This window comes from Nothobranchius furzeri, chromosome 2, assembly GCF_043380555.1.
Source record: "Nothobranchius furzeri strain GRZ-AD chromosome 2, NfurGRZ-RIMD1, whole genome shotgun sequence".
In the NCBI taxonomy this organism is placed as follows: Eukaryota; Metazoa; Chordata; class Actinopteri; order Cyprinodontiformes; family Nothobranchiidae; genus Nothobranchius; species Nothobranchius furzeri.
This window is the reverse complement of record NC_091742.1, coordinates 90,462,940-90,490,610: the sequence shown is the minus strand read 5'-3', so window position 1 is coordinate 90,490,610 and position 27,671 is coordinate 90,462,940. Positions and strand designations below refer to the sequence as shown.

The 27,671-nt window shown below is 46.0% G+C and overlaps 1 protein-coding gene and 1 long non-coding RNA gene across 3 annotated transcripts; one reads left to right on the top strand and one right to left on the bottom strand.

Moving 5' to 3' along the window:
* Positions 1-229: 229 nt before the first annotated feature.
* Positions 230-12,482, bottom strand: LOC107373619 (zinc finger protein 260). 2 transcript variants are annotated; one of them, XM_054735035.2, is made up of 4 exons: positions 12,223-12,482; positions 11,964-12,126; positions 11,730-11,832; positions 230-2,275 (listed from the first exon to the last, which is right to left on the bottom strand). In XM_054735035.2, exons 3-4 carry the CDS (start codon positions 11,737-11,739, stop codon positions 459-461), a joined length of 1,827 nt encoding a protein of 608 aa, XP_054591010.2. In that variant the 5' UTR covers positions 11,740-11,832; positions 11,964-12,126; positions 12,223-12,482; the 3' UTR covers positions 230-458. The 2 variants fall into 2 exon arrangements, with proteins under 2 accessions (XP_054591010.2, XP_070404331.1); XM_070548230.1 differs by having other exon boundaries at positions 11,964-12,482.
* Positions 12,483-14,054: 1,572 nt separating this feature from the next.
* LOC139066206 (uncharacterized) lies at positions 14,055-15,350 on the top strand. The gene is made up of 5 exons (XR_011519153.1): positions 14,055-14,323; positions 14,415-14,645; positions 14,723-14,841; positions 14,917-14,986; positions 15,074-15,350. It is a non-coding gene; the product is annotated as an uncharacterized lncRNA (long non-coding RNA).
* Positions 15,351-27,671: the final 12,321 nt, after the last annotated feature.

Sequence of the window (27,671 nt, the reverse complement as noted above, 5' to 3'; positions counted from 1 at the left end):
TAAGATAAGCAGCACATACGACAGGTAATATTGTTCCAAAATTATTTTTTCTACACTCAACAAAAATATAAATGCGACACTTGTTTTTGCTCCCATTTTTCATGAGCGGAATTCAAACATCTGAAACTTTTTCTACACACAACACCCATGACTCTCAAATATTGTTTTGAAATCTGTCTACATGTGTGTTAGTGAGCACCTTTCTTTTACCAAGATAATCCATCCCACCTCACAGGTAAACACTAGACAGCATGAATAATGTACAAGTGTGCCTTGACTGCCCACAATAAAAGGACACCCTAACACATTCACAGTTTTGCTTTTTTTTTTGGAGGGGTGGGGGGCAGAAATCCAGGAGGCAGACATTTTTTGGTTATGCAAACTGATTGTTACTACGGCTGTACGGGTGGCTGGTCTCAGGTGATCCTGCTGCATGTGAAGGTCCTGGGCTGGTGTGGTCACACGCGGTCTGCGGTTCTGAGGTCACTTGGATGTGCTCCCAAATTCACTGAAACGCCTTTGGAGACGAGGGTGGCCTTTTCCGTAGTGTGGATGCGCAAATGTCTGTTTAAACTTTGCTTATGAGCAAATCTCTGTCCACAGAGTTCACAGGAAAACGGTTTCTGTCCTGTGTGGACTCTCAGGTGAATGTTTAAACTAGTCTTTCGAGTAAACCTTTGTCCACAGAGTTCACAGGCAAAAGGTTTCTGTCCTGTGTGGACTTTCAAGTGGCTGTTTAAAGTATGCTTATAAGTGAATCTTTGTCCACAGAACCCACAAACAAAAGGTTTATGCCCTGTGTGGACTCTCATGTGAATGTTTAAACTAGTCTTTTGAGTAAACCTTTGTTCACAGAGTTCACAGGCAAATAGTTTCTGTCCTGTGTGGATGCTCATGTGTCTTTTCATATATTGCTGATCAGTAAATCTTTTTCCACAAAGTTCACAGGCAAATGGTTTCTGACCTGTGTGGACAATCATATGAATGTTTAAACTTGTCTTTTTAATAAATCTTTTTCCACAAAGTTCACAGGCAAATGGTTTCTGACCTGTGTGGATGCTCATGTGATTGTTTAATCTTGTCTTTTGAGTAAATCTTTGTCCACAGAGTTCACAGGCAAATGGTTTCTGTCCTTTGTGGACTCTTATGTGATAGTTTAAACTTGCCTCTTGAGTAAATGTTTGTCCACAAAGCTCACAAGAAAAAGGTTTCTGTCCTGTGTGGACTGTCATGTGGCCCTTTAAATAATCCTTTCTGCTAAATCTTTGTCCACACAGTTCACAGGTGAAAGGTTTGTGTCCTGTGTGTATGCTCATGTGGCTATTTAAATATGCTTTTCTGCGAAATCTTTTTCCACACAGTTGACAGGCAAAAGGTTTCTGTCCTGTGTGTATGCTCATGTGGTCCTTTAAATAATATTTTCTGCTAAATCTTTGTCCACACAGTTCACAGGTAAAAGGTTTCTGTCCTGTGTGTATGTTCATGTGGCTATTTAAATATGCTTTTCTGTTAAATCTTTGTCCACACAGTTGACAGGTAAAAGGTTTCTGTCCTGTGTGGAGTCTAACGTGTGTGTTTAGATATTTTATTTTGCTAAATATTTTTCCACAGTCATTACAACTAAATGCTGTTAGTTCTTTTTGGACTTTACAGCACGAGTCTACATGTTGCTTCACTTTAACACTTTTCCTATTAACCAAACAGCCTGAAGGCCTTATTGCTGAATGACCTTTCACTCTCACATGTCTCTGGAGAGACGACTTGTGGAGAAACACTTTACCACACTCAGGGCAGCTAAAGGATTTGTTGACAGACTTAACACCTGACTCATTCCAGTCATCGTTGTAATCCCCAGTTTTAGGCTCTGACAGCTCAGAGTCTGGATTCACATCATCATCTCCACTCACTTCCGTCTCTGAAGAATCGAAAGTCTGTTCATGTGGGTTCAGATCTGGGTTTCTGTTAGTTTCTGCTCCTCCACCAGTCTCTGCTGTCTTCATGTCAGTTGAGCTGCTGGTTGGGACATCTCTGTATTCTATTTTTGGCTGATGAAGCTGTGAGAACAGAGGTTTCTCTTCATCATCCTCAATCTTTATAGAAACTGCAGTGAATGGAAACTTGGCACCATCAGTCTCCTCCTTCAAATTAAGCTGATGTTCCTCTAGACTCGTCCAGAGTTCCTCCTTTATGGTTAGACTTTCTGGGTCCTGCTGGTCCACACCACCACTCTGTTCTTCAGGAGCTTCTTCTTTAACCAGCACCAGCTGATAAAAATCTGTAGGAAACACAGAAACACATGATGTGATTTACTGACTGGTGTTGTTAAGCATCAGAATAATATGCTCTGTTGTGTATTGCATCTATGTAAATATGTGTATATGTATATGCTTTTATTGTGAAAAGTACAATAGAGAAAGTTGAACTTTGACATCATAGAACTGCACCAATAAAAAGGGAGCATTGGTGTTTGTAGTGTCAGTGTGTGCTACCACCAGTGAAGGCCCGTTGAAACAGACGCTCTGTTTATTGATTTATTTCCTCCTTTTAATCCTGGAGATTCGTTTGGGAGTCTTGGACCAACAGCTGGATAAATCAAACTCTGCTAACAGGTTATGAGCCCAGAGCAGAGACCAAGAACCAGACCAGAATGAGTTGTGAACCAGGAACGCTGAGCACCAAGCTAATCAGGACAGCTGGGAAAGCATCCTGCTAGCGTGTGAGGAGCACAGAACCGACCAACAGCAAGTCCGGTGAGTCGAGCAAGAGCTACGACGTGTGTCGGACACCATGAGTCGGAAGACAGCGGAAGCCAGTACCCGCTGGTCAAGACTGGAATTTGACGGAGACGAGGATAAATATGAACTATGGGAAACAAAGTTTCTCGGACACCTCCGGCTACAAGGTTTGAAAGACATTATATTAAAGCCGAAAGATGACGATGATGATGAGGAATATGATTCAAAGAACGCAGAGGCATATGCCGAACTTATACAATTTTTGGATGATAAGAGCCTTTCACTGGTAATGAGAGACCCAGCTGACGACGGGCGGAAAGCTCTAATTATTTTGAAAGAACACTATGCCGGGAAGGGAAAACCCCGCATAATAAGCTCATACACCGAACTGACTGTATTACACCAGAAAAGCGGCGAGAGTGTAACGGACTATGTTTTGAGAGCCGAGGCCGCCATTACAGCGCTGAACACTGCAGGTGAAACTTTGAGCGATGGACTGCTAATAGCAATGGTTTTAAAAGGTCTACCAGAATCATTTATGCCTTTTAGAATCCATGTGACGCAAAGTGATGATGACATCACTTTCTCAGAATTTAAAAGTAAACTGAGAAGTTACGAAGAAACTGAAAAACCGTGTGTGGCCACTGCCACAGAGGACAATGTGATGGCAGCACGGATGAATCAGAGGGTCAAGCACCTGAAGCCGAAATATGTTCAACCAAGCGTGAACGAGGGGAGCGCTGAGAGTAAAGACTTTATTTGTTTCAAATGCGGTAAGAAGGGACACAAAGCTAATATATGTGACCGCAAAAAGTGGTGTAGTCATTGCAAAACCACTACGCACCAGACTGAAGTGTGCAGAAAGAAACATCGAGAGGATGAAGCACGGAAAGCTGCTGATGACTACGAGGGAAAGGAATAGGCATTCCGACTACAAGACGCTGACGGCGAGATGGAAGAAACCAGAACCAGGAATCTGATGGTGGACACAGGAGCAACGTCGCACATCATCACGGAGCCAGAGAGGTTCAGGAGTTTCGACAAGGACTTCGAGCCGAGGTCGCATTACATCGAGCTGGCAGACGGAACCCGGAGCAGAGGAGTAGCTGAACGAAGAGGAGAGGCTGTGGTAACTTTGATCGACAGCAGAAGGGTCCAACACAAGGTGGTGCTAAAGAGAGCACTATACATCCCTTCATAGCCCCAAGACATTTTCTCTGTGAAGGCAGCAACCAATGGAGCAATGGTCATCTTCAAGCGAGGTAACAACGTACTGAGACATTCTGATGGAACGAGATTCCCCATCAAGGAGTACAACAGACTATTCTATCTACGAACTGTGAGTAGAAAACAAACAGACCAATGTAATGCTTCTTATGACCTGAAAACATGGCATGAGATAATGGGACACTGCAATTTTGATGACATTAAGAAACTGCAGGGAGTAGTAGATGGGATGGACATCAACGATAAAACTGTTAGAACAGAAAGGGACTGTGAAGTCTGTATAAAAGGTACATTTTGTCAGACAAGAAATAGAGAGCCGGATGTTAAAGCTAAGACTGTTTTGGAACTCGTGCATACAGATCTGGCAGGACCACTAAGTCCAGAAACAAAAGAAGGATTTAAGTACGCAGTTTCATTCACTGACGACTTTTCCGGTGCAATATTTGTGTATTTTCTCAAACACAAAAATGATACAGTGCAAGCAACAGAGACATTCATTGCCGACACCGCACCATTTGGTACCATAAAGTGCATACGTTCAGATAATGGAACAGAGTTTACATGTGGAGAGTACCAGAAACTACTCAGGGAGAATAGGATAAGACATGAAACTTCAGCCCCTTACTCCCCACACCAGAACGGCACAGCTGAACGAAGCTGGCGAACGCTTTTTGACATGGCAAGATGTATGCTAGAGAGTAACATACCGAAGTCCTTATGGGTTTATGCTGTTCAAACGGCCGCCATTACGAGGAACAGATGTTACAACAGACGTTTGAGAGCAACACCATATGAAATGTTAAGCGGTAGAAGACCTAACTTGTCAAAAATGCACAAATTTGGTGTACCCTGTTACGCGTACAAACAGAACAAAGGGAAACTTGACTCCAGAAGTGAAAAAGGGATTTTTGTGGGTCATGACAAAACTAGTCCAGCATATCTGGTTTATTTCCCAGAGAGTGGTAAGACTCTGAAACACAGATTAGTTAAGTTTTTAACAAGAGAACCTGAAGAAGAGACACAAACAGAAATAGTGTCAGACGATGAACCAAAGTTCCTAGTTAGGACAAGAAGGGAGGTTGAAGACAAAACACCCGGGCAGAAAGAGGAAGACCCAGGAGAAGGAACAAGTCATACAAAACCTCTAGATGAACCAGAACAAACATCATCGCGTTATCCCACCAGAGAGAGAAAGAGACCAAGTTACTTGAAAGATTATGTAACAAAGGGTTATGTAACGGAGAATGGTGATGATCAAGTTTTAACTAACTTGGAATATTGCTACAGACTTTTTACTGATGTACCGTTAACTTATGAAGAAGCAATAAAATCAGCTGACTCAGAAGCATGGAAAGGAGCCATGGAGGAAGAACTAGCCTCACTGAAAGACAATGAGTACGTTTACATGCAGCCAATATCCGGGTTATGATCGGGTTAAGGTCGGTATTCGGGTTTCTGAGTTGATCAGAATAACCCGTTTACAAGCACAAATAGAAAGAGTTACCTCTAACTTGCATAACGCGATGTAAATGCGGACGTTGGGGTAGCGTCAGGACGTGTGGACTACGTCCAGACGCAATATGCGTCATTTCCGGTTCTTCTCGTTCCGGTATCCGTGAAAACAACAACATTTTTCCCAGTTCGGAAGAGATAGCGACCGCGTTTGTTTGCGCTTTAGTTTTCTCGTCACTCAAAGTGTGGTGCTGTGCCGCGACTCACCATGTTACTCCCAACTTGTTGTTTACTTCCGGTGTTCTGGCGCATACAAGACGTCTCGCTACTCTAAAGACCAAGATTCCTTGCGAACAGAGCATGTGCAGAACACACGCTTTGATGGGGATATCCCGGTATGCGTTTACACGACCAAACATTCGGGTTAGAAAAGGGTTACCCCAGGTGTAGTAACCGGGTTTTTAAAAACCCGGTTATGAGCATATCCGGGTTTCTGGCGGTGTTTACATGGACCTGCGGAACCGGGCTATTGTGAATATTCGGGTTTTAAAAGGGTTACTGGCTGCATGTAAACGCACTGATTGACACTTTCACTCTGACAACTTTGCCAGAAGGCAGAAAGACAGTGGGGGGAAGATGGGTGTTTACCATTAAAAGGAATGTAGATGGAACAGATAAGCATAAAGCTAGATACGTGGCTAAAGGGTTCAGTCAGAAAAAGGGAGAAGATTATGAGGAAACCTTCTCACCTACGGCACATTTAAATAGTGTTAGAATCCTAATGCAGAAAGCAGTGCATGAAAATCTGTTGCTACATCAAATGGACGTTAAAGCCGCCTACCTTCATGCCCCGATAGATCATGAAATACACCTGGAACAACCTGAGGGTTATGAAATACTGGCACAAAAGAATGAGAAACTAGTGTGTAAACTAAACAAAGCTATATATGGACTTAAACAGGCAGGTAGAAACTGGAACACTGTTTTACATGAATATTTGTGTGAAAATGACTTTGTACGAAACCCTGCTGATCATTGTGTGTGCACCAGGCAAAGGAAAGAGGACAAGATAGCATTGATGCTACACCTGAGAGTAAATCTGTAAGGCTTGTCACCAGCATCCAGACATCAATTCTGTTTGCTTCACAGCCAAACAGGACACGGGGGAAAAAAAAGAACCATAGCATTAGAACGACTGTAAAATTAACCCTTTAAGCATCAAAGTCGCATTATTTCGTTTAACGAGCCACAGCTGCAAGCATAATCCCTCATTAAGTTAATAATACTTTACACCAGGAGGTAGTAGAGATGTGTAACTTCAATCTGAACAACACTTTTGGGTGTTTCTATTGAAATGTTCGCAGAGGACGAATATTATTATATATTAGATTAGAAACTTGGAGGTCTGTTCACTGGTGACAAAGCTCATTGTCTGGTAATATCTGACTCTGACTCTGAAGAGTAATATTCATCCTCTCATGAAGATATTCACTTGTTAAGAGAGGAACACGGTGGCGCTACTGCACACAGCAACAGAGTCTGTGTGCTTCATGAGAGTAAACACGCTTCACACATGATCCAAAGCTTATTTCACTGTATTCAGGACATGGTGGGTGTAGAAAGGATAGTTTAAAAAAAAACACTAATAGCGGTAACGTAAAAGAAGAGGGAAAAAAATGCAATGCAGACGCAGTACATATGGAACCAGGGGTTTTCCTGGCTCAAACTGAGGCAGAGGTGGTACCATCCTGGCCATGCGCCAGCACAGGCATACTCTGTGCATTCAACTGCCTCACTTTTTTAAAGGCAAAATATTATAAAAGGCTCAATAATATGCATTAGATTGGTGTTTAGTTCCCTTTTTCCCATCTGATACTTATAGTTAAAAATATTTTAAATATTTGACCTACATTTCGGTAACATTTTAGGTTTGCATTAATAACACTCATCTTAGTCAGACTAACACATAAATATATCCAGTAACATATAATGCAATTAATTAACATGCATTTGTATTGGAAATGGTAATAACATTTAATTTCTGCTGCTAACAATGTAATGGTGGCATGTCTATTATGTACGGGTTAGGGCAGGGATTCCCAAAGTGTGGTGCGCGCACCCCTGGGGGTGCGTGAGCTGCCGCTAGGGGGTGCACGAGGTGAAAAGTGTAATGGCTGCGGAGCTCAGAGAAGTCTGTCATGTGTCACCATTATTGTAGAAACTCATTTGTGGGTGGGCCAAAGAAAAAGTAAGTGGGCCCAATAAATGTAATTGAAAACAAGTATATTTTTGCGCGCGCGTGTCCTCCGCATGTGCCCTAGCTTCATAATAACAATGCGCCGAGCTTCAGCACTCTGGCCTGCGCACGCCGATATGTTCCGTATTTGATCATTTTTAACGGTGTTGGAGAAATCTGAAGGTGGCGAGTCATTCTGGCAGATTGTAATTAACACCTGTCTCATGCAGGTGTTCTGACGTTGTAAACCTCACACACAGAACATTGTGGATGTAACAAAATAACAAGAAATGATTCCCATTCAGGCTTTTAACAGCGCGCTGAAGATCTGAAGTTCAGAGTGCGTCTGTCAGAGGTCAGATACGTTTCGGCTGAACCACGGCTCACGGGTGCACAAGTGAGCACATCTGGGCTGGGCAGAAGTAATTTTACAACATTGGTTTAAATAGCGCGAGACGCGGTGACTTGAGCGGCAGTGCCGCGCGCACACACACACACACACAGATTCAATAAGCGCACACGCTGCTTTAACTCCGGCGCGCCGTCAGACTGAAGGCAGAAATGAACGCTGCCTCCACCGTGATAAAAACTTTTAAGAGGTTATTTTTCATTCAAGGTCAAATTAAGATATTAGCTTCTGGGATGAGTCGGGTCCGCTCCAGCCAGTGACTCCTCATGAACCTGACCACATCTCCTGTTACTGCAGCATTTGTTATTCCAGTCAGCGTGGCAGCGGATCGCAGATTCAGCCACACCATAAAACAGCAATAAGTCGGTCTGAGGTAAAAGTGAACATCATGGCTATATTTTGTCCCCTATAGACATTTGATTACGCACAAGTAGGTGATCAGCTCAGGTTTACGCAGAGCAGAAGGAAGGAGAGCGCTCTGGCCGCACAGGTTAAACGTTCCTACTTTAAGAAAACCGTTAAATTGCATTGTTGATGTGCTACCTGGGCATATATATATATATATATATATATATATATATATATAGAGAGAGAGAGAGAGAGAGAGAGAGAGAGAGAGAGAGAGAGAGAGAGAGAGAGAGAGAGAGAGAGAGAGACATGCCCCGATGTGGGGGCTGGGGGGGGGGGCGTCGACATGGTCAGGACATAGAAGGGGGTGCGCGGCTAAATAAGTTTGGGAACCACTGGGTTAGGGTTAGGGGGGTGGTCCGTTTTGCCTTGGCCCCCAAAATGCCTTGAAACAGCCCTGGGTGTGTGACCGAGTTTTCAATCAATCAATCAATCAATCAATCAAAGATTCTTTATTAATCCCAGAGGGAAATTAGAGTTTCAGTACACACAATTCAGAGATAAGACATACATGGGCAAAGACTCATGACAAGAATTGGTGACTGTGGTCATTCGCAACCCTGAGTCGTGCTACCTTAATAGAGATAAGAGGGTTACATGAGGATTGGTTCAGGTGGAGGGAAAAAAGGCACTTCAGAAGTACAGCTTTGCTCTGCAAAAAACCCCTCAGACATATATGCAACAAACTTCAGACAACACAACATAAGTGTCCACTAGGTGGGGTGGTGGGTTGGGACTATCCCCACTTCAGTTCCTGCAGCCACGATAAGCAGCGCATGTCACCTCAGTGTGGATGGGGGAGGAGCATTGAGGGTTGGAGGGTTGCAGTGACCCTGGAACGTTTCAGCGGCCTTCCCGCAGTCCCGCCCAGGATGGGATAGGAGACAGAGTTGAGTTGCCATAGTGACAGCACATTCCACATATCTTCTGAGGGGGGAGTTTTCGTTGGAGCCTTGCTGGCTCAAGGACGCCAGATTCCGATTAGAAATTGTTTTGGGGCCAGACAGAGAAAATTTCCTCTCTGTCTTACAGTTTGTTGGTCCTCACCTCTCAGAATCCCAATAGTAATGGACGTTAATTTATCCCAATCCGTGCTGATTCGTCCACTCTCTCCTTGATGGCATCCATCTTTTGTGCCAAATAATGAATCTCCGCCAAAGTCCCAAGCTTACGAATCATCTCGACAATTATGCGAGTCTGTGAATTCACAGCGCGGTGCAAACCATCTCTGAGCTCCGGGATCAGGCCAATATTCCTCGACAGCTCGTTAATTTTCCGGTAAGCCAGGTAGCCTCCAAGGCCAATGAGGAGGAAACCTGACACCAACACCACGAATATCCACACATCTTCAGAGTCCTCCACCGACAGCTGAGATAAACGGATCAAGTTCCACTGTTTCCAGGAGTCCAACTGGGTCTGTCCCTGCAGGACATCCGGGAGCCCCTTCTCCCGTTCTCATTGTTGAAAAAATTTTATCAAACGCGCTGAGAGACCAGCTAACGAGATCCATTTAAATGTATTTCAGTTTCCAGTTTCCAGAAAAATGCAGAAGCAGCCATGCACCCAGCACACACAGACAAACAAAGGGCCTTGAGGATAAGATATGGTGGAGAGGAGGGAAAAAAGCGTCTGCACCCACCAAGAGCCAGAAGAGAAAACGATTTTGAAGGTGATCTGAATGGGATCACATGTAAAAATATGACATGTGTATAACTTCTTGTTTTATACAGGTAAAAACGTGTAGTGGAGATAAATCTTCCTACATTTAAATTTCAAACTTTAGTTTTCTTGTTTTTATTGAACTATTTTCCTGTCCTGTCTGTCTCTCATCTTCCTGCGTCTCCTCTAAACTCTCTAGAAAATCTGCTGCCTGGATTCTTACTTTTTCACCTCATCAGTTACTTCTGAGCAGATCAAAGGGATCTCCTGACCGCAAAGCGGAGAGCGCGTTTCGATGCTGCGTCAGTGAGGTGAAATCCCTGCAGTACACGAATAGCGGAGCGCATCAGGAACGATTAAAAGACAGAGTACCAGAGGATATAAATGGATATGATCGATCATGTGTTAATAATCATGTTTTATTGGGCCACCTTGAGAATGTATCATGCGCTGGACGCACCAACGATCAGCGCTCTGCGTCCTCTCCGCTCAACAGAATCCCGCTAGGCTGAGAGTCCATAAATATTGTAATATGGGCAGAAACCGGATCTTTCCCTGAAAGATATCTAGCCCCCCATAACTCGATCCCTGCTCCTGGATGAAAAACCGGACATTTGGATCAATGTAGGAAACCCACCTACAACAGCACCAACTATAGCTATGCACCAACTAGCAAGAAATGCTATTTTTGATCTTCATTTTCTGCAGCGCTTTTCGGTGCACCGCTGCTGATACAACGTCACTATAGTGGCGCAACGCTGCAACTGCAGTTAAAATAACATCCGTATAGCTGGGGGCAGAGTGAAATCAGGCTGGGGCGGCACGCAAATTTGAACGCAGGAAAAACCCTGGGAACCGAAAGTAAACGTGCGTCACATAATTGATATGAATGTTCCAGCGTCTGTATGAAAACAGCATTAATAAAAGAGGAATTACTTTTTTAATCAGTACAATTTTTAAATTAAAGAGAAAGGTGTTGCCTGAGGGATGAAACATAGTGGATGGCTGCTTATACTGAGCCAGGATCTTCTGGAGGTTTCTTCCTGTTAAGAGAATTTTCCTCTCCACTGTCGCTAAATGCTTGCTTAGTATGAGGACTGCTGTATAGTCACTGACACTAATCAGTGGCTTGATGCCATTTGTTGGGTTCCTTAAATAGGAAACTTTTTTCTGATTGGCTTAATGAACTGATCTGGATTAGAATGTTTATTATGTGAAGTGCCTTGAGATGACTCTTGTCGTCATTTGGCGCTTTATAAATAAACTTGAATTGAATTGAAAACGGGGTTCACCCGACGTTCTGTTTCGGACATTTATTTTTTGTGGGGATTTTTTTTGTGTTTCAGCTGAAAGCTGAAAATGTACTTTTGGGTCATTTGCAGCCGAAAGTTTTCGGTGCATCCCTAATTATTGTTTTAGGATGTTGAGATCGGAACTGACTCAGAAAACAAGAAATTCTTGTCAGGTGAGTGAAAACACACACACACACACACACACACACACACACACACACACACACACACACACACACACACACACACACACACACACACACACACACACACACACACACACACACACACACACACACACACACACACACCTGTGTCCATGCTGTCCAGGTCCAGGTGGTGAAGAACACACGATGAATCAGTCCCAGATCCTGAAGTGGTAGCAGGTTTTCTTTAGCCGTGTTTAGCTAACAGCTGCAATAGAAACAAAGCAGGAGAGCTGATGAAGATGCTGCTTCAGAACAACGCAGGAGATTAAAGATCCAACGCTTTGGTTCTGATCAGCTGAGGACAGATCCAGTCTGGAAAAGAGGACCTTTGCTCACCAGAGTTCACGGAGTAGAGCTAACCGCTTTTTCCTCCAGAGTCACATTCAGATTCGGGGCTTTTCCGTCGGAGAGTGTGAGCAGGATGGATGAGAGAGCGAGCAGCGATCCTGCATCATGACCAACTCAGATGAGCGAGTCTGATAGAGGGAACCTCTTCAATCTGATGAAAGCAGCAAAACGAGCGCGTTTCTCAGAGAGGCCAAAGGAACAGCAGCAGATCCAGAGGGCAGGAAGTCTAGAGAAAAGCTTTTCTCACCCACAACCTGATTCTGGAGCTCCGATTGTCACGAAGACCGCAGAATATCTTCTCCGCTTCTGGAAAGAACTCCACCAAGTTGTTGAGGAGGAGAAGAAAGTTTCCACAGCCTGGTGAGAAGATTTCTGCAGCAGCAGCAGTTAGTCGCTTTAGCTGATCAACTCTCCCAGAGACTGAAGTGAAGACATTTTTACTGCAGAGCCTCAAATATTCTCCTCACACACCAGAACAACAACAAGCTAGCTCTGCTAGCAGCTTCCGGTTTCTGCTTCTTCCGGTAGTCGGTGACCAGCGTAATGATACACTACCGCCACCTGCTGGAGCAGAATAAAACACACCTGTGTGTTCAGTATAAACCACACAGAACTTGTGATAACTTCCCCAAACAACAACTTAAAGATTTTTCTATATTTTAATTTTCAACCAGTTTCTTTAACAGCGCTGAAAAGCAGGTCAAGACGTTTTCTTCCTAATCGTCATTTTCCAAATCTGACCATGTCTCTTAACTTGATGAAGTTTTGTTTGTGTGTTTGTTTTGTTTTTCATGTAACCAGCCCTGAGAAGTAAACATTTCTTTTGCTAATTTGAGAATTGTTTCATGTTGTGGCAGGGTGGAGAGGCGAGGGCGGGATTTGATCTCCGGACTCCAGAGTGAGAGTCATGCACACAAACCAGTCAGCCAAACATCCCCATGGCCAAGTAGCCAGGGCACATGATCAATCGGGATACAGTGACACTCACCCTGTCACAATGCAATGATTGATGAGGCCACTCACTGTGTGCCCTGATAGGCAAGAGTAAATAAAAGAATGATAACAAAAATAATAATACATTTTATTTAAAAGGGCCTTTCAGAACACCCAAGGTCACTTGACAGAAAACACTTAACAAAATACAATAAAACAATAATAAAACCCAAGCAAGAAAAAAAAATCAAAGAGAGAAACAGTTCAATAAAATCAGAGGTTGTAGGCAGATTTAAACATATGTGTTTTGAGTTTTGTTTCGAAAAGGGTAAAAATGTCGATGTTCCTGATGTCTGGGGGAAGTGAGTTCCAGAGACGAGGAGCAGAGCGGCTGAAAGCTCTGCTCCCCATGGTAGCGAGACGGGCAGAAAGAACCGCAAGATGGATGGAAGAAGAAGATCTGAGAGAACGGGATGGGGTGTGAATACTTATAAGGTCTGAGATATATGGAGGAAAGAGGTTGTGGATTGCTTTGAAGGTATGGAGGAAAATTTTGAAGATGGACCTGAATTTAACTGGGTGCCAGTGAAGCTGCTGGAGAACCGGGGGGATGTGGTGAAAGGACGGGGTTCTGGTGATAATACGGGCTGCTGAATTCTGGACCAGTTGCAATTTATGAAGGAGTTTGTTGGGGAGACCATAAAGAAGTGAATTGCAATAGTCGATACGGGTTATGCTGGTTTGAAGAGCGTTTCACAAATTAGTCCAAGCCGTTCCAGTAATTAGCAGGATCCCGCCGACAGCCGCTTCCCCAAAATGGAGATTTTGGGCCCAATCTGAGGTGAGTAAACTAAATAATTACTTTTAACAGCTTCTAAAGATCGTTCTCCAACTGTAATGTAGCAGCTATATTTGCTATATTTATAAATGCAAAGTAAGCGAGACGTGGACGTGGTTCAGGTAATAGCTAATATCAGTCCACACTGCCGCAGGCTCGAAGCGAGTGTTGTGTGTGTGTGTGTGTGTGTTGATGTCACAGACGGTTCGGGTTGAGTTTTGTGCCGGTTAGTAATATCAGCGCTGATGCAGAGAAACGCAGGAGGGACACTGACGGATAGCCATCAGCTCCTCCTGCAGCTAAAAAGCTGACCCGGTTCTGAAATGGTGCTGAGTCCGGTTCTCATTAGAACATCTCTGATCTGATTTTAACCTTCTGTCTTTCTTTACCTTCTAGTTTTAACATTATGTCATTATTTTAGCTTATTGTTACACGTGTGTTGCTGCTCTTAAAAACAACAATAAATATATTTGCTGTTTCTTTATATTTCACAGCCTCCCAGCAGCTGTGTGTCTGACACTGGGACCATGATGGGAATTCCACCCAGAGCAGCTTCTACACTCCTGAACAGACCCAGGTGTGGCGGGGAGCTTCTGAGCAGCTTCCATCTGAATGACAGGACAAGCGCTATGAACTGATCCAGGTAAAAACATTCTAAATAATCTCAGCCTGGCAGGTCATCACTGCAGAGGAGAATCTTCCCAGACTCACACCAACATCCCATTTTACCTCGGGGCCTCCTGATCTAACAGAAAGACCTGTAGCTCCATCCTCGCTCCGTTCTCCACATGTTTGTCATCATCTCTGGAAGCTACCTCCCACAACACTGTGATGTTATATATAATTTTTTTTCAGGCTAAGTGAACCCAAGTAATCTGCTGTCAGACTGTGTAGTAAAGGTGAGCTGTTTTTCATCATCATGCAATCTTTATTACAGCCTTTGAGTTTTAACATGAACTATGTTTTCTTTTCATAGCTTATTGCTACACGTGTTTTGCTGCTGCGAGCTTGGAGCTAGGTTACATCATGAGATCATGAAGGAGACTACTTATTCTGGCCCTGTGACACTTGGTGACGTGTGAGCTGATTCACCTGGTAAACAACATGTAAATTAAATATTTTGGTTTTTGCTATTAAAAGTAAATTAACTAATAACCTGCATTATTGTAGGACACTCGGCAAAATATGGACACTACATCATGAGGCAGGCACACGTTAATACTCTATAAGAGCACATAAGGTGAGCAACACCACATATTATTATTGTTATTGTTGTTATTATAGTACACTGTCCTGGATTTGTTTTCTTTCTGCATCTCATCATTAGCCTGGCGGATCACCTGATAACTCCTGTCATCTGGGTATGACAGCATGAGGATGTCCTCACACACCTGTAACCTATCAGCTCATCTGGCAGAATAGAGAGAGAGAAGAGACAACACCACATCTCCTGTTCCTGAAAAGCCTTCAGCCATCCTTCGATGACTGAGAACCTCCATCAGCTCTGTCTCCTGTCTGCCTACAATTATTACAATAAATATTGTGTTTGACAAGTTTTTTGTGCTGCCAAATGTCTCATTTTGATTCCAGTTTTTATATTTTAATGGATATTTGTAAATTACATTAATTGAATTATCACATTGTTACATGTTTAACTAGCTCTATTGTGATGAATTAAACTAGCACCTCACTGTTAAAAGCTCGTTTTAATTTCAAGCATGTTTTAGTATTTATGGACATGAACAAAAACAGGAAATATATAAATTGAGATTTATTTAATTAATATAACAAATAAGGGGGAAAGAGTCATTGAAAGGCACATTCTTCTGGAAGCTCCTGATCCTGACCACACCACCAGAGGAGACCAGCTGCAGACACCAGAGGATCACCTACGACCAAGAGAGCAGCTGTATCAGTAAATAAATAATGAAATCAGGGCAGTTTTAGTGGGCTGTTTGGGATTGTGTAACATAAATGAACACATTACAGAATAATTTTCTCATGGGGTATTTTTATAACTTTCTCTGCAGCAGACTGTAACTTGAGCCCAGGGCTCCTGGAGAGCTGCTATCCAGCACGTTTCAGTGGTTTTCCTGCTTTAATAGGTTAGATTAGCTGTTAAGCAGCTCAGCTATTTGTTGCTGATTAAAACCAGGTGTGTTGAAGCAGATAAATCTCTTAAACATGCTGAATGTTGGTTAAACATGCTCTCTAGGGCTGTGGAGCCAAACCCTGCAGCTAATGTAATGCTATGGCTAAAGGCTACGTACCATTCAGGGCTGGTTCTGTTGGGTCGGTTCCGGTAGTTTCAGGCAGCTCACAAGCTCAAAACAATAAGGCTCAGGTCCGCTTGTCTCATCCAAATAGTCTTGGTCCCTTTCTTCTCGAGTGTCTGGGTAAGGAGGAGGAGAAACGTCCTCCACTTCTAATGACTGCTCAGAGTGAAAAAAAGCCAGCATCGTCTCGTTACCCATCCATCTTTGTCACTGCCGCGGCTCCGCCCTCTCGGTCTGCCAGGCCGCCTACTAATGTTGCAGTTTTTAAAATCGATACGTGGGTGGAGAAGGATTCTGAGACACGCTTGACTTGCCCTTTCACCTTAGCCAGCTCCTGTTCAAGCTGAGCCATTGGCAAGCGAGATAAAGGCACCTGTTTGTTCAGTTGACGATAATCAATGGTGAGCCTCCACATACCATTGGGTTTCAATACCGGCCACAGCGGCGCTGAATAGGTGCTGTTGCAAGTTCTGATGATTCCCTTTTCTAGGAGATTGTCTACGATTTGCTGTACTGGTTCGTAAGAGGCCAAAGGGATCTTGTACTGCCATACAAAGGTAGGGGGTGCATTCTCTGGCATGGGGATACGCACTGTGTACATCGTGATTAGCCCACAATCAAGGGAATCAGTAGCAACGTATTCTTGGTACTTCACAAGGATCTGGCAAAGTCGGTCTCTTTCTTCGCCGGAGGTAAGAGCATTGGCTAGTTTAAGGGTTTCTTCGATCTGAGCCGCTACCGAGGGGCACGCTTCGGAAGATAGGTCGAGTTTCCTCTGTGAGGTCTCTGTCGTGAAGTCTTCTGACACAACATCCAAGGCCTGCACAATCATTTGATCCTTCTGGGTGAGGTCACCACGACCTATATTATTCCGACTAAGAGCAGGGGTTGTTGTCAACATGATGGCCCCTGTTGGTTTTGTGTATGCAACCGAGGAGTTGCCTGTGGGTGACACAAGAGCCGCTGAAATGCAGCCGAGTACCAGAATGGTTAGTTCAAAGTCGTGAAACTCTGTGCTAATAAGCCATCCAATTGGTGTGGATCTTGGTAACAGGATGTCCTCAGCAGTGTGATTGCAGACTGGGACGACCACGGACCTTGAGTCCAGGCTCAAAAGCGAAGTGGCTTCTACAGTGAACCCCAGGTCAAAGAGCACGGGAGATGGCTGGAAAAAGACATGTGAATGTGGTGTACACTATCCAGCCATAATGTAGGTGACCACCAGAAAGTTATTCACATAACTTTCTCTTGTACCATGTTCAGCGCCTTGGGCTTCCCGATAGGGTTGCGGAAGGCGCTTTATAAATAAAGCTTTGATTGATTGATTGACATAAGCTTGCACAGTAGTATGCTGACTAACTGCAATTTGTGCAGCATCCGGGATAATCTGTCCTGACCTAAGTTGGTCAGCGTTAGGGAAGGGAGATTGTGTAGCTGGTGAGGTCAAGGACCATAAAACTTTGTTAATCATGTCTACCTGAACGCCTAGGCGGAGCAGAATGTCCCCCCCAATATAGACCGGATGTGGAAGTCCTGGGACAATGAGAAATTAGTGCTTCAGGGTCCGATGGTTCCATTGGAGTTCAAGAGCACAAGCACCACTGGCAGGTAGAATCTGGGGTGTGACGGGATCAACCCGGAATCGAAAAGTCTTTTGTATGACCAGAATGTTGGTTCTCGATCAGGATCAGGGTATCATACAGCTTTTTGCTGATGGCAGATCTGTCCGTCCAAAGTGACATCACTACATTACTCATCTGAGTTTCCTGAATGATTACCCCATTCTTTATATGGGGTCGATAACATTGTTCAGGCGTTGAAGGTTCCAAGCTGCAAAGGTAGCTTTCACGTTGAGTGAGCAGGGTTGAGGGGGGCTCAATGGCCTCAGCAAGTTCAAGGGTGGGGTCGCCAGTCTGTATTGGTGCATCTGATGGGTTGGTGGTTTCAACCCCTAAGGCAGGCACGGGGAACCCTGGTCCTCGAGGGCTGGTATCCTGCACATCTTTGCTCCAACAGTTCTGATTCAGTGGTTGATTCACCTGTTCAGCAGCTCATCAAGCTCTGCAGAAGCCTGTTAATCACCCGTTGATTGAAATCAGGTGTATTGAAACAGGATTGAAACTAAAATATGCTGGACAGCAGCCCTCGATGGACCAGGGTTCCCCGCCCCTGCCCTAAGGTATTTATCACCCCCTTATGACCCTCAGGTTTCTGGTGTGAAGGGAGTGGCAGAGGTTGGTGTACCTGTGCCCATAACGTCAGGTGCTTAAAGTCCATTAAAGGCTCAAATCGGTTCAATAGCTCCTTTCCTACCAGAAAAGGGATGGACTCCAAGTTAGAGATATAAATGGGATGAACCATTGTCATGGGACCCAGCGACAATTGGATCAGAGACACCGATGACAAAACGGTGTCCTGGGAAGAGTACGGTCTCACTCCCAGGGAACACGGCTGGAGCTTTAAGTCCCTCCCTGCTCGGTGGGCTTCCCCACGAAAGGTTTTGAAAAGCGAGAAGGACATGATAGTAGTATCTGAAGCGGTGTCCAATAATGCTTCATGTGTTAGCACCTCTTCTAGAGCCCTGCACGGGCCTAAAATATGAGCCCGTGTCCGGCCTGGCCTGAGGGGGGTGGAGCCCCAGCCCGACCCGGTCCGAAAAGGTTTTCATGATTCTCTGGCCCGCCCCAAGCCAGAGCCCGACTTTTTTTAACCAACTAAATGAAAACAAAGTGCGTCAATCCTGACCAATGTGTTAAAAAACGTGCAGGATCCGATCAATTTGTTTTTCCCTCGTTTACCGTCACGGAGATGACGGCGCACTGGCTCTGGTGGTAATCAAGTTAAATTAAATCTCTTTCCAACAATTTTCACAAGAAAACAAAACAGTCAAAAGCAGGGCTTGTGTTGACCGGATAGTTCCCGTATTTGACGGTTTATTTTGACGGAGAAAGAATAGAAAGAATTACCCCGACGCATGCAGACGAACTGACATTTTATTCGTTACACACATCGCAGATGTAGCTAAATCACCCAAGAAAAGATTCCCATCTGAACATCTGAGCTGCTCAGCGCAGCTCGCTGTCAGCGCATATGTGCACAGCGAGCTGAAGTTGTGGAGATTGGCTTGGAGCGCGTTGCAGAACCAGAGCGCATGCGGGAAGATTCCTCCCACTGAAGCGAGTGTTTTCCAAACCCTGTCTCTCAGAGAGACTTGTCACTTAGAAAATGTTTCCTGATTATGAAACTTTGGCTGAATAGTGCTTGTTCCTGTATCCAATGTGGCGACACATCCAGGAGCCTGTCTGAGGAGAATCCCAGAATCTCTTCAGCTCAGAAAGCGCCTATGATTACGCACAAGCGTGACCCGTCAACCCGGTCTCACAGTAAGACCGGGTTGGGCCTGTTCAGGTTTACGCAGACAATCTTTACATATGTTGAGGGTCTGACCTCATGAGGAAATTACTATGCAGTGATTTTCTCCAAAATGACTGTGCTTAAATTGCTCTGAAAAGCAAATAATCACATCAGCGCCAAGAAACTTCATTTCCCATGATGCTTTGCACACGGAAGCATTGGGATGATGTCACCGCCTAATACCAGAAACACGTTCTGCGCATGTGCGGGAGGCGGGAGCTTGGAGCTTTCCCGCGACTTCAAAGACTATAAATCATGAATGAGACAAAGAAACCTCGTTCTTTTGCCCAGGATACCTGGCGGTGAGGACACGCTTGTCGAACGCTCCGACTTCTTTGAGCACGCGGAAGCTCTAAGAGCCAAGTTGAGCCCACGGGACCGCTGATCTGCTCGTTTCTGCTCCCCTCCAGCTGATGTTTGAGGACACAGAACCCGCGGAGGGAAACAACAACTCCATCCAGCTCTCAGAAACGCTGTAAGTTGTCAAACTCAGCCCAAAAGGAACTTCGTTTTCTTTGTGTCCAGCCGTGGAGAAACACTCGTGGAGCCAAACAACGGAGAAAGCATCAAACCGGCGGATGACGCTGAAAACTGCGGAGAAACACGGAGAACCGTCAAATCAAAAGGGGGAGGGACGCCTCGCTCTTTTGGTGATCAGAAAACTCATTTTTCTCTCATTCTTTTCTTCTCCCGTTTCCTCTATAGTCCAGAATAAGCAATAAAACCGCGCTATTGCTTAAAAAAAGTAGCTTCGTGTTTTCCTCTTTCGTTCCAAATTCGTCCTTCGGGTCATTTTGAAAGAATAAACTGCTTATTAATCATTGTTTGGTATCTTTAAATGTTCGGCCATGGCCAGGCTGATAAACTAAGGATATTAACTCGTGATTAATCTTTTGTGTTGTTGCATGATCCTTTGAAATGTTTTGAGTGATTTAAGGTTAAGTTACTACTGATTCTAAGTGCTTTGGAAGTTAAAGTGCAAGTTGCCACCCACACTTTAGCCAGACAAAGGAGTCAGCCATCTTGTATTCAAGACTCCATTTTGAATCCATACACACGCACACACACTACTCCTTTGTGAGAACAAAGGACCCCATTCATACATCCTACATACACACAAAACACCTTGAACATTATTTTGAATATACATCCTTTTATTATATCACATGGTTATTATTCATTTATGACACTGTTTATTCATTTGACAAATTGTTAATTAAACGTTATAAAATTCAGATTTTCGTCTCCAGTAGCTTTGTTGTGTCGAAGAGAAGTCTCTGCTCCAAGGATTCTACGAACTTCAAGAAAGACTGATAAGAGTTTTGGATTCAATTTTTCCCCGGTTGAAGGGGAATGGTGCCCCGTATATCTAAGAATATCTTAATTAATTAATAAATCAGTAAATATTCCCATATTTACAGAATTTATTGAAGAATCCAAAAGTAAGTTGAAGCTTACTAATTGTTTGCTCCTAATAACCCCAACATTTTATTGGTGCAGCCCGCGTGAGGCTTGGATACACAGAGATTTCTATCCGGCACAAACAAACAAATAAATCCAAAGAGCTTGAATTAAAAATAATCCGTTGTTCAGCCTTGAACCAGCAACAGAGTGGTGCTGATTTCGCTGAGCAGGAAGCTGCATCAAACTCTCACCAGTAACTCAGTGCTTCTTTAAAGGTGCAACGTGTAAATTAATTCTGGTTGACCTTTTACGTTAAAATTCAGTTTTTCCTTAAAGGTGCAACGTGTAATTAATTCTGGCTAACCTTTTAGGTTAAAATTCAGCTTTTCCTTAAAGGTGCAACGTGTAATTAATTCTGGCTAACCCTTTAGGTTAAAATTCAGTTCCTCATTAAAGGTGCAGCGTGTAAGTAATTCTGACTAACCCTTTTAGGCTAAAATTAACTGCTAATTTAGCGACTTTAACTCACTGTGGCTATTATAACTAACTGAAACCTTCACTCAAAGACTGATAACACCCTGTTTGCTAATATTCTGAAGGAATAACTAGCATATTTAACACTGCAAGTGTTGTAAGACGTTGCTACGGCAACGCACCAGCTTTTGCTAAAATACTGAAAGGAATAGTATTTTAAGCGTCAGTCACGGCATTCCGTGCAATCTTAAAACGCTAAAACCTGTGCGCACAAAGGTTAATTTAGTGTTTTTCTGCTACAAAGCTAGCAGTTGCTGCCAAAGGTGCAGCCTTGAGCTATCTGCAGAAGCTCTACTAGGCTATTTTTGGTTCGGTTGTTAAAATGGAGGGACAGAGTAGTGAACTGACCAACTCCCAGCAACCAGGTGGCGCTGCGGCCCACGACTATGAACCTGGCCTACTTTCTGGACAAATATTGTCCAAACTGGTCGCGGTTGCTCGAGAACCCGACTACCCTTCTAGGGATTTCACTGAAGAACAGCGTAGCGTCGAGCTAGAAGCTGTAATTGATCAAATAGAAAACCCGGATGGTACAAAACCAATCCAGGTTCACTTAGCTAAGTTAGCCCTGATCCTCTATCAGAGAGGACTCCAACGTGGTCAGAAGATCATGAAGCTCCAGAGCATGCTAGCTGAAAGGCAGCAAAATGGAAGGCAGAAGGATGACGAGGAGGAAGACAACACCGATTCTGGGGAAGATGGGGAGAAGACCCCGCCCCCTTCTGCTGATGACAACAGACAGTGGGAAGGGGGGGAACACCGTGACTCTGAGGCTGAGCCAGAGTGCTCTCCCACACCGGTACGAAAGCAAGCCGGCAAAGCCAACCAGGGTCCGCCCAGGACGATCGCCAAAGACCAATTGGTTTCCTCCACCCAAGGTAGCGAGGGACCGCCGTCCCGCCGTAAAGGTAGGCTACCTCCTGATACGGCTCCATACGATAATCAACAGTATGTGGTGTGGGACTATCTGGACGGACGCACGCCGCAGGGGAGAGATGAAGCTTATCTGTCCCAACCTTCGGCCCCGTTCCCTACACACACTATAGGGCATTCAGGACCATCTAGGGGCCGAGGGCAGTTCGCCCTCGAACCCCAGGTTGGACCACCACCCTCATCTTCACGGCCTTCTCAATCTGTGAGAAGTCGACCAGCTGAGCGGCACCTCTATTTAGACCGCTCCCCCAGTCCACGAAGGGTGCAAGGTGCCGGCTGGGGTTATGCACAAGCCCAAGCTGCACCTCAACCATCTACCCATCCTAGCTACTCCGGTATTCGGCATGCCGATAACCAGCTGCAGGACAAAGCATCATACGCCAGTCCGTACCCGGACAGAGCGTATTACGCAGAAGCCCCAGTTGAAAGACGCAGGCTGCACTTCGCAGACGTGCTCCGGGAGGAGGACCTCCCAAGACACCCACGTGACGTGCCAGCAGCCCGCCACAACATGCCGGACCCCGATTTGGGCCCCAGGAGTCAACATTGGGAGCCCAGAGCACACCAGCGATATCCAGCGCCCTCTGAGACAGACCGTGGGTCAGAGTCAGAGGATGACGCGCCGTACCGTGAGTCAGGGCTCCGTGTACGTCAACTTGAATCGCTAGCTAAAGACATAGAACGCTTTGATCCTAACACCAATGAATCCAATGTCGACGATTATCTCAGGGAGATAGAACGTTGTCTGCTTGATCTTCCAGCACCCTCTTCAAGGGAAAAGCTCAAGCTAATTTGGAAAACCACATCTAGAATGGTGCACGGTTTCATGGAAACTCTACCACCTGACATTCGTGATCGGTACTCCTCGCTCTGCCGAGCGTTGAGAGATGAATACGCCACGTATGCAGACTCTGCGTCAGCTACAATGGGGGCCTTCTCCATCAAACACGGGAGGAACGAACCCCCCAGAGAGTATTATCGCCGACTCAAAAGTGCTTATTTCCAAGGTCGAAACGGCCCTGGGCTCGAGGAAGACCCTGCCTTCAGATCCCTGTTCATTCACAACCTGCACGAGTGTGTTCGCTCCGAAGTCTCAATGTATTGTCGGATGAAAAAACTGACAACTCAGGAGATTAGGAGATACGCTCAACAGGCTTGGGAAGCCGGCGGAAAGCCCCAAAAGCCTGACGCACATCACCGCGTCATGCACCTAGCTCCCGACGCCGAGCCGCGTTTGGAGCTTGAAGGCACAGAAGCTCCACCCACTAAGCCAAAATCTGCTAAACCTAGACCTGTTAAACCGCGAGAGCAGTCCCAATCTCCTCAACAGGGGAAGGGGGGTGCTGATTGGCCGCCTAGGTCTGGACAATCAGACAGAAAGTGGCCCAACCAAAACCAACGGCAAGCAGGTCGGAACAATGGAAGGTTTAAGGAGCGCCGCTCACAGGTAGGTCCCGAACACAAGTCCGCAGGTGAGTACTTGACCAAAGCCGACCTCCAGGAGATGTTTCAGCAGTTCCTAGCTAAACAGAAGGAACAGCTGAGATCTGCAGATGAGACCCCTGCACCAAAGTCTGCTTCTAAGAAGCCAGACCCAGAGCCAACGTCCGCATGACTAGGCGTGGCTCAACCTCCCAGCGTGGCCAGGACCTACCTGGTCAGCTGGGGGAACACTACTGATAGATCACAGGAGTCTCCTGAAATCTACCCCCCAGAGAAACCTGATACTAAATTTCTGAAGTTCCTTGGTGACTTAACAAACCATGATCATGCTCGCCGTTTGTACTGTAGCACCAACGTAGGTGGATGCATACAGGTTGATGCTCTGCTGGATACCGGCTCAGAAATCACCCTGATGTGCTCCACACTGTTCCATCGCGTGTCTGACACCATGCGGTCGCTCGGGAAACCAGTCCAGGTAGAACCCTGTGACCTGAAAATCACCAGCTACACCCAGACCCGGGAGTGTATCACTCACCGGGCGTGGCTGGATATCACCTTCCAAGACATGACTCTGGTTCACCCGTTTTATGTCTGCCAGCTAGACACTGAACCACTTCTCATTGGTCAGGACCTGCTTGAACGTCTAGCTCCCCTCATCGACTGCCAGAAGGGTCAACTGTGGGCCCAGGTGGAAACACCTAAGCCCTGGAACCCGGATAGCAGCCGACCATCCTCCATTCTTGAAGTCAGCATAAGTGAGCAGCAAAACCCTTGTTCCAAGGTCATGCCCCTCCCTACGGCTCCCACAGACGATGACCGCCTGCAAAGGCATGAAACCGCTCCTGGAACTCCGTTCCGCACACATTCATCTTTTCTCTGCTCGCTGAAGAACGTCAGCCTGCAGCCATATGCACCACACATAGTTGGTGGTCTTACCATCAACTGCACCCACATCTCAGATGCTCGCCTTGCTCTTTGGTCTGAAAAGTCAGCCATCAGCCAGCAGACGTTTGAACACCTGCGTCAGAAGGACCCCCTTCTGGTCAGTGTGACACGTAGCCATCGGCTCTTGTCACCTACTTGGCCGCAGAGGCTCCTGAAAGCGCCAGAGGTCTGCTCTCTGACTATCCAACTTGGAGCAAGACAGCTCACACATACATTCAGCATCATACCACAGCTTGATCCACCTGCACTCATTGGAGCAGATCTGCTGGTTCGACTCGGTGCCCAGCTGGACACTTGCAATCAAGTCCTTTGGGCCCGAGCCACACCATCCTCTGAGCCTCGCTCAGAAGGCCCTGAACACTTGCTGTCCGGTCAGACCATTCCACAGGCCTGCCGTGCAGTGGTTGAGGCCAGCACGGTTCTGCCCCCACTGGTCAAAGGAGTGCCTGTTCGTCTGACTCTGATGAAGCATCAGAAGCTGCCAGGCACACAGGCCTTCTTCCAGCCATCACCACACTTCTTGGAGCTCAACTTAGCCGTCTGTGGCACGCCACTCTTGGAGCTGAACAATCGTTCTGCCTACTTGTTGGTCGAAAATCCGACCCGGAGTCCTATCCACATGCCGGCAGGAAAGCCCTTGGGCATGCTGATAGATAGCTCATTCCATGACTTTGAACTTTCAGTCCCCGTGATCGGACAACTTCCGTTGTTCTTGAACGACAGACAGGTTGGTGTAGACACATTCAGTACTTTCCCTTCACAAATGATTACCATCAAGCGGCATGAAGCCCTTCCTGAGGAACCTATTTGCAGTGCAACCTTAGATACTGACTGCGGTCAGTGTCTAACGGTTTTTGCAATAAATACTCAACCCTCTGAGTCACCGGTTGAAAGCCCGGAACATCAGAGACCCTCCTCCTCTGAACCTTATGACGGCTTCGAGGCCGAAGTCAGCCAGCAGCTTGACAAAGCGGATGCGCTGGAGTCAGAGGAGCAGAGAGCAGAGCTTAGAAGCCTGTTCTATGAGTTTCAGTCCGTCTTATCCAGGGACTCCCTGGACTGTGGACTCACAAACCTGCATACGGTTCGCATTCCAACGAACCCGAATGCCCCTCCTACTTTTGTACGTCAGTACAAGATTCCCCTCGCTGCTTATGAGTCGATCCAGGAGATCCTCGATCAGCTGAAGGAGAAAAACATCATCAGAGAGTGTAACTCCACTTACAACTCTCCCATCTGGCCGGTTCTGAAACCGACTGGGAAATGGCGTCTCACCATAGACTATCGCGCACTGAACAAACAAGTACCTCTCTCCAGGTGGCCTATGATCCATTTAGATCAGGAGCTAGCCAGAGTCAGAGATGCTCGTTTCTTCTCTACGGTTGACGTAGCCAACGGCTTCTGGACCATGAAGGTTGAGCCGGCGGACCAGTATAAACTGGCTTTCTCCTTTGGAAATCGCCAATATACTTGGAACCGCTGCCCCTTTGGCTACTCTAACTCACCTGCCGAGTTCAACATCTTCCTCCACAAAGCCATGTCAGATGCTGCTTCCAGAGGGAACCTCATATATGTCGATGACATCTTGATGAGGAGTCGAACCTTCGAGGAGCACCTGGCCGAACTCCGTCACGTGCTGCGACAGCTCGCTGACGCCGGAGCTAAATTGGCGATTCTCAAGGGACAGTGGTGTCGAACCAAAGTGGAGTATGTTGGACTGCTGGTTGGCCCTAATGGAGTCGAGCCCCAAGCGGGACGCATTAGAGCCATTCAGGACATCAAAGCCCCAGCTAATCTGACTGAACTCAGGAGCTTCCTCGGAGTCTGCAACTACTCCAGACAGTTCATTGAGGAGTACGCTGAAACAGCGAGGCCCCTCACTGAGCTGCTTCGGAACGACACACCTTTCATGTGGGACAGACCCCAAGAACTCTCCTTCCAGTTCCTAAAACAGAAGTTGGCGTCCGCACCCTGTCTGGCTTACCCAGACAAGGATAAAGAGTTCTACATAGAGGCTACTTTCTCCTCTCACTGCCTGAGCGCTGCTTTGAAGCAGAAACACGATCAGGACATGAGAGTTGTGGCATACGCCAGCAAGCCTCTGAGCAAGGTGGAACTCCAATTCTCAGACTGCGAGAGAGCTCTCCTCTCTACAGTCTGGGCCGTCGAACACTTTCGTAGTTACATCGGTGGACAGAAAGTGATCATTGAAACGTGTCATCAGCCTGTCACCTTCCTAAACAGCCAGCGACTGCGCGAAGGAAGAGTGTCAAACAGCCGCATTGCGACGTGGATGATGGTGCTCCAAGGATACAACATTGAGGTCAAGTATGGTCAGAACACCAAGCTAGCGCTAGGACAAGGGCTAGCAGGCTGCCAGCACTGTGACTCTGACTCCGTCATGGGCCCCCTGGACACACCTGCCGCAGTCTACCCAACCGCATCCAATCATCGCTACTTTGATGAGAATGTTTGCCAAGGGCTTCCGAAAGTTTACACTGATGGATGCTCCTACCTTCACGAAGGCCAGCTCCGTGCTGGGGTTGGAGTCGTTTGGGTGGACTGTGACACTAAGCAACCAAATCACTACCGGTTGGGCCAAAAGTCTAGTCAGTACGCCGAAATTGCTGCAGTGTTGATAACCCTCCAGCAGGCTGCAGCCTTGGACATCACTCAAATCGTCCTTTGCTCTGATTCAAACTACGCTAGACACAGCTTCATCTCTCACTTCCCCATGTGGAAGGAGAACCACATGAAAAACGCCAGGAACAGAGACGTGAAACACTCGGAGTTATTCCTAGCGTGTGATCTGCTCACCACTGAGAAAGGCATAATGGTCTACTGGAAAAAGGTCAAAGGTCACTCCAGGACCCTAGGTCCAGAGAAAGATGGTAATGACGAAGCTGACCGCCTTGCTAAGCTCGGTGCTGACCAGGGAACCTGCTGGGAATTCAAAGACGAGTGGCTTCCACCCAA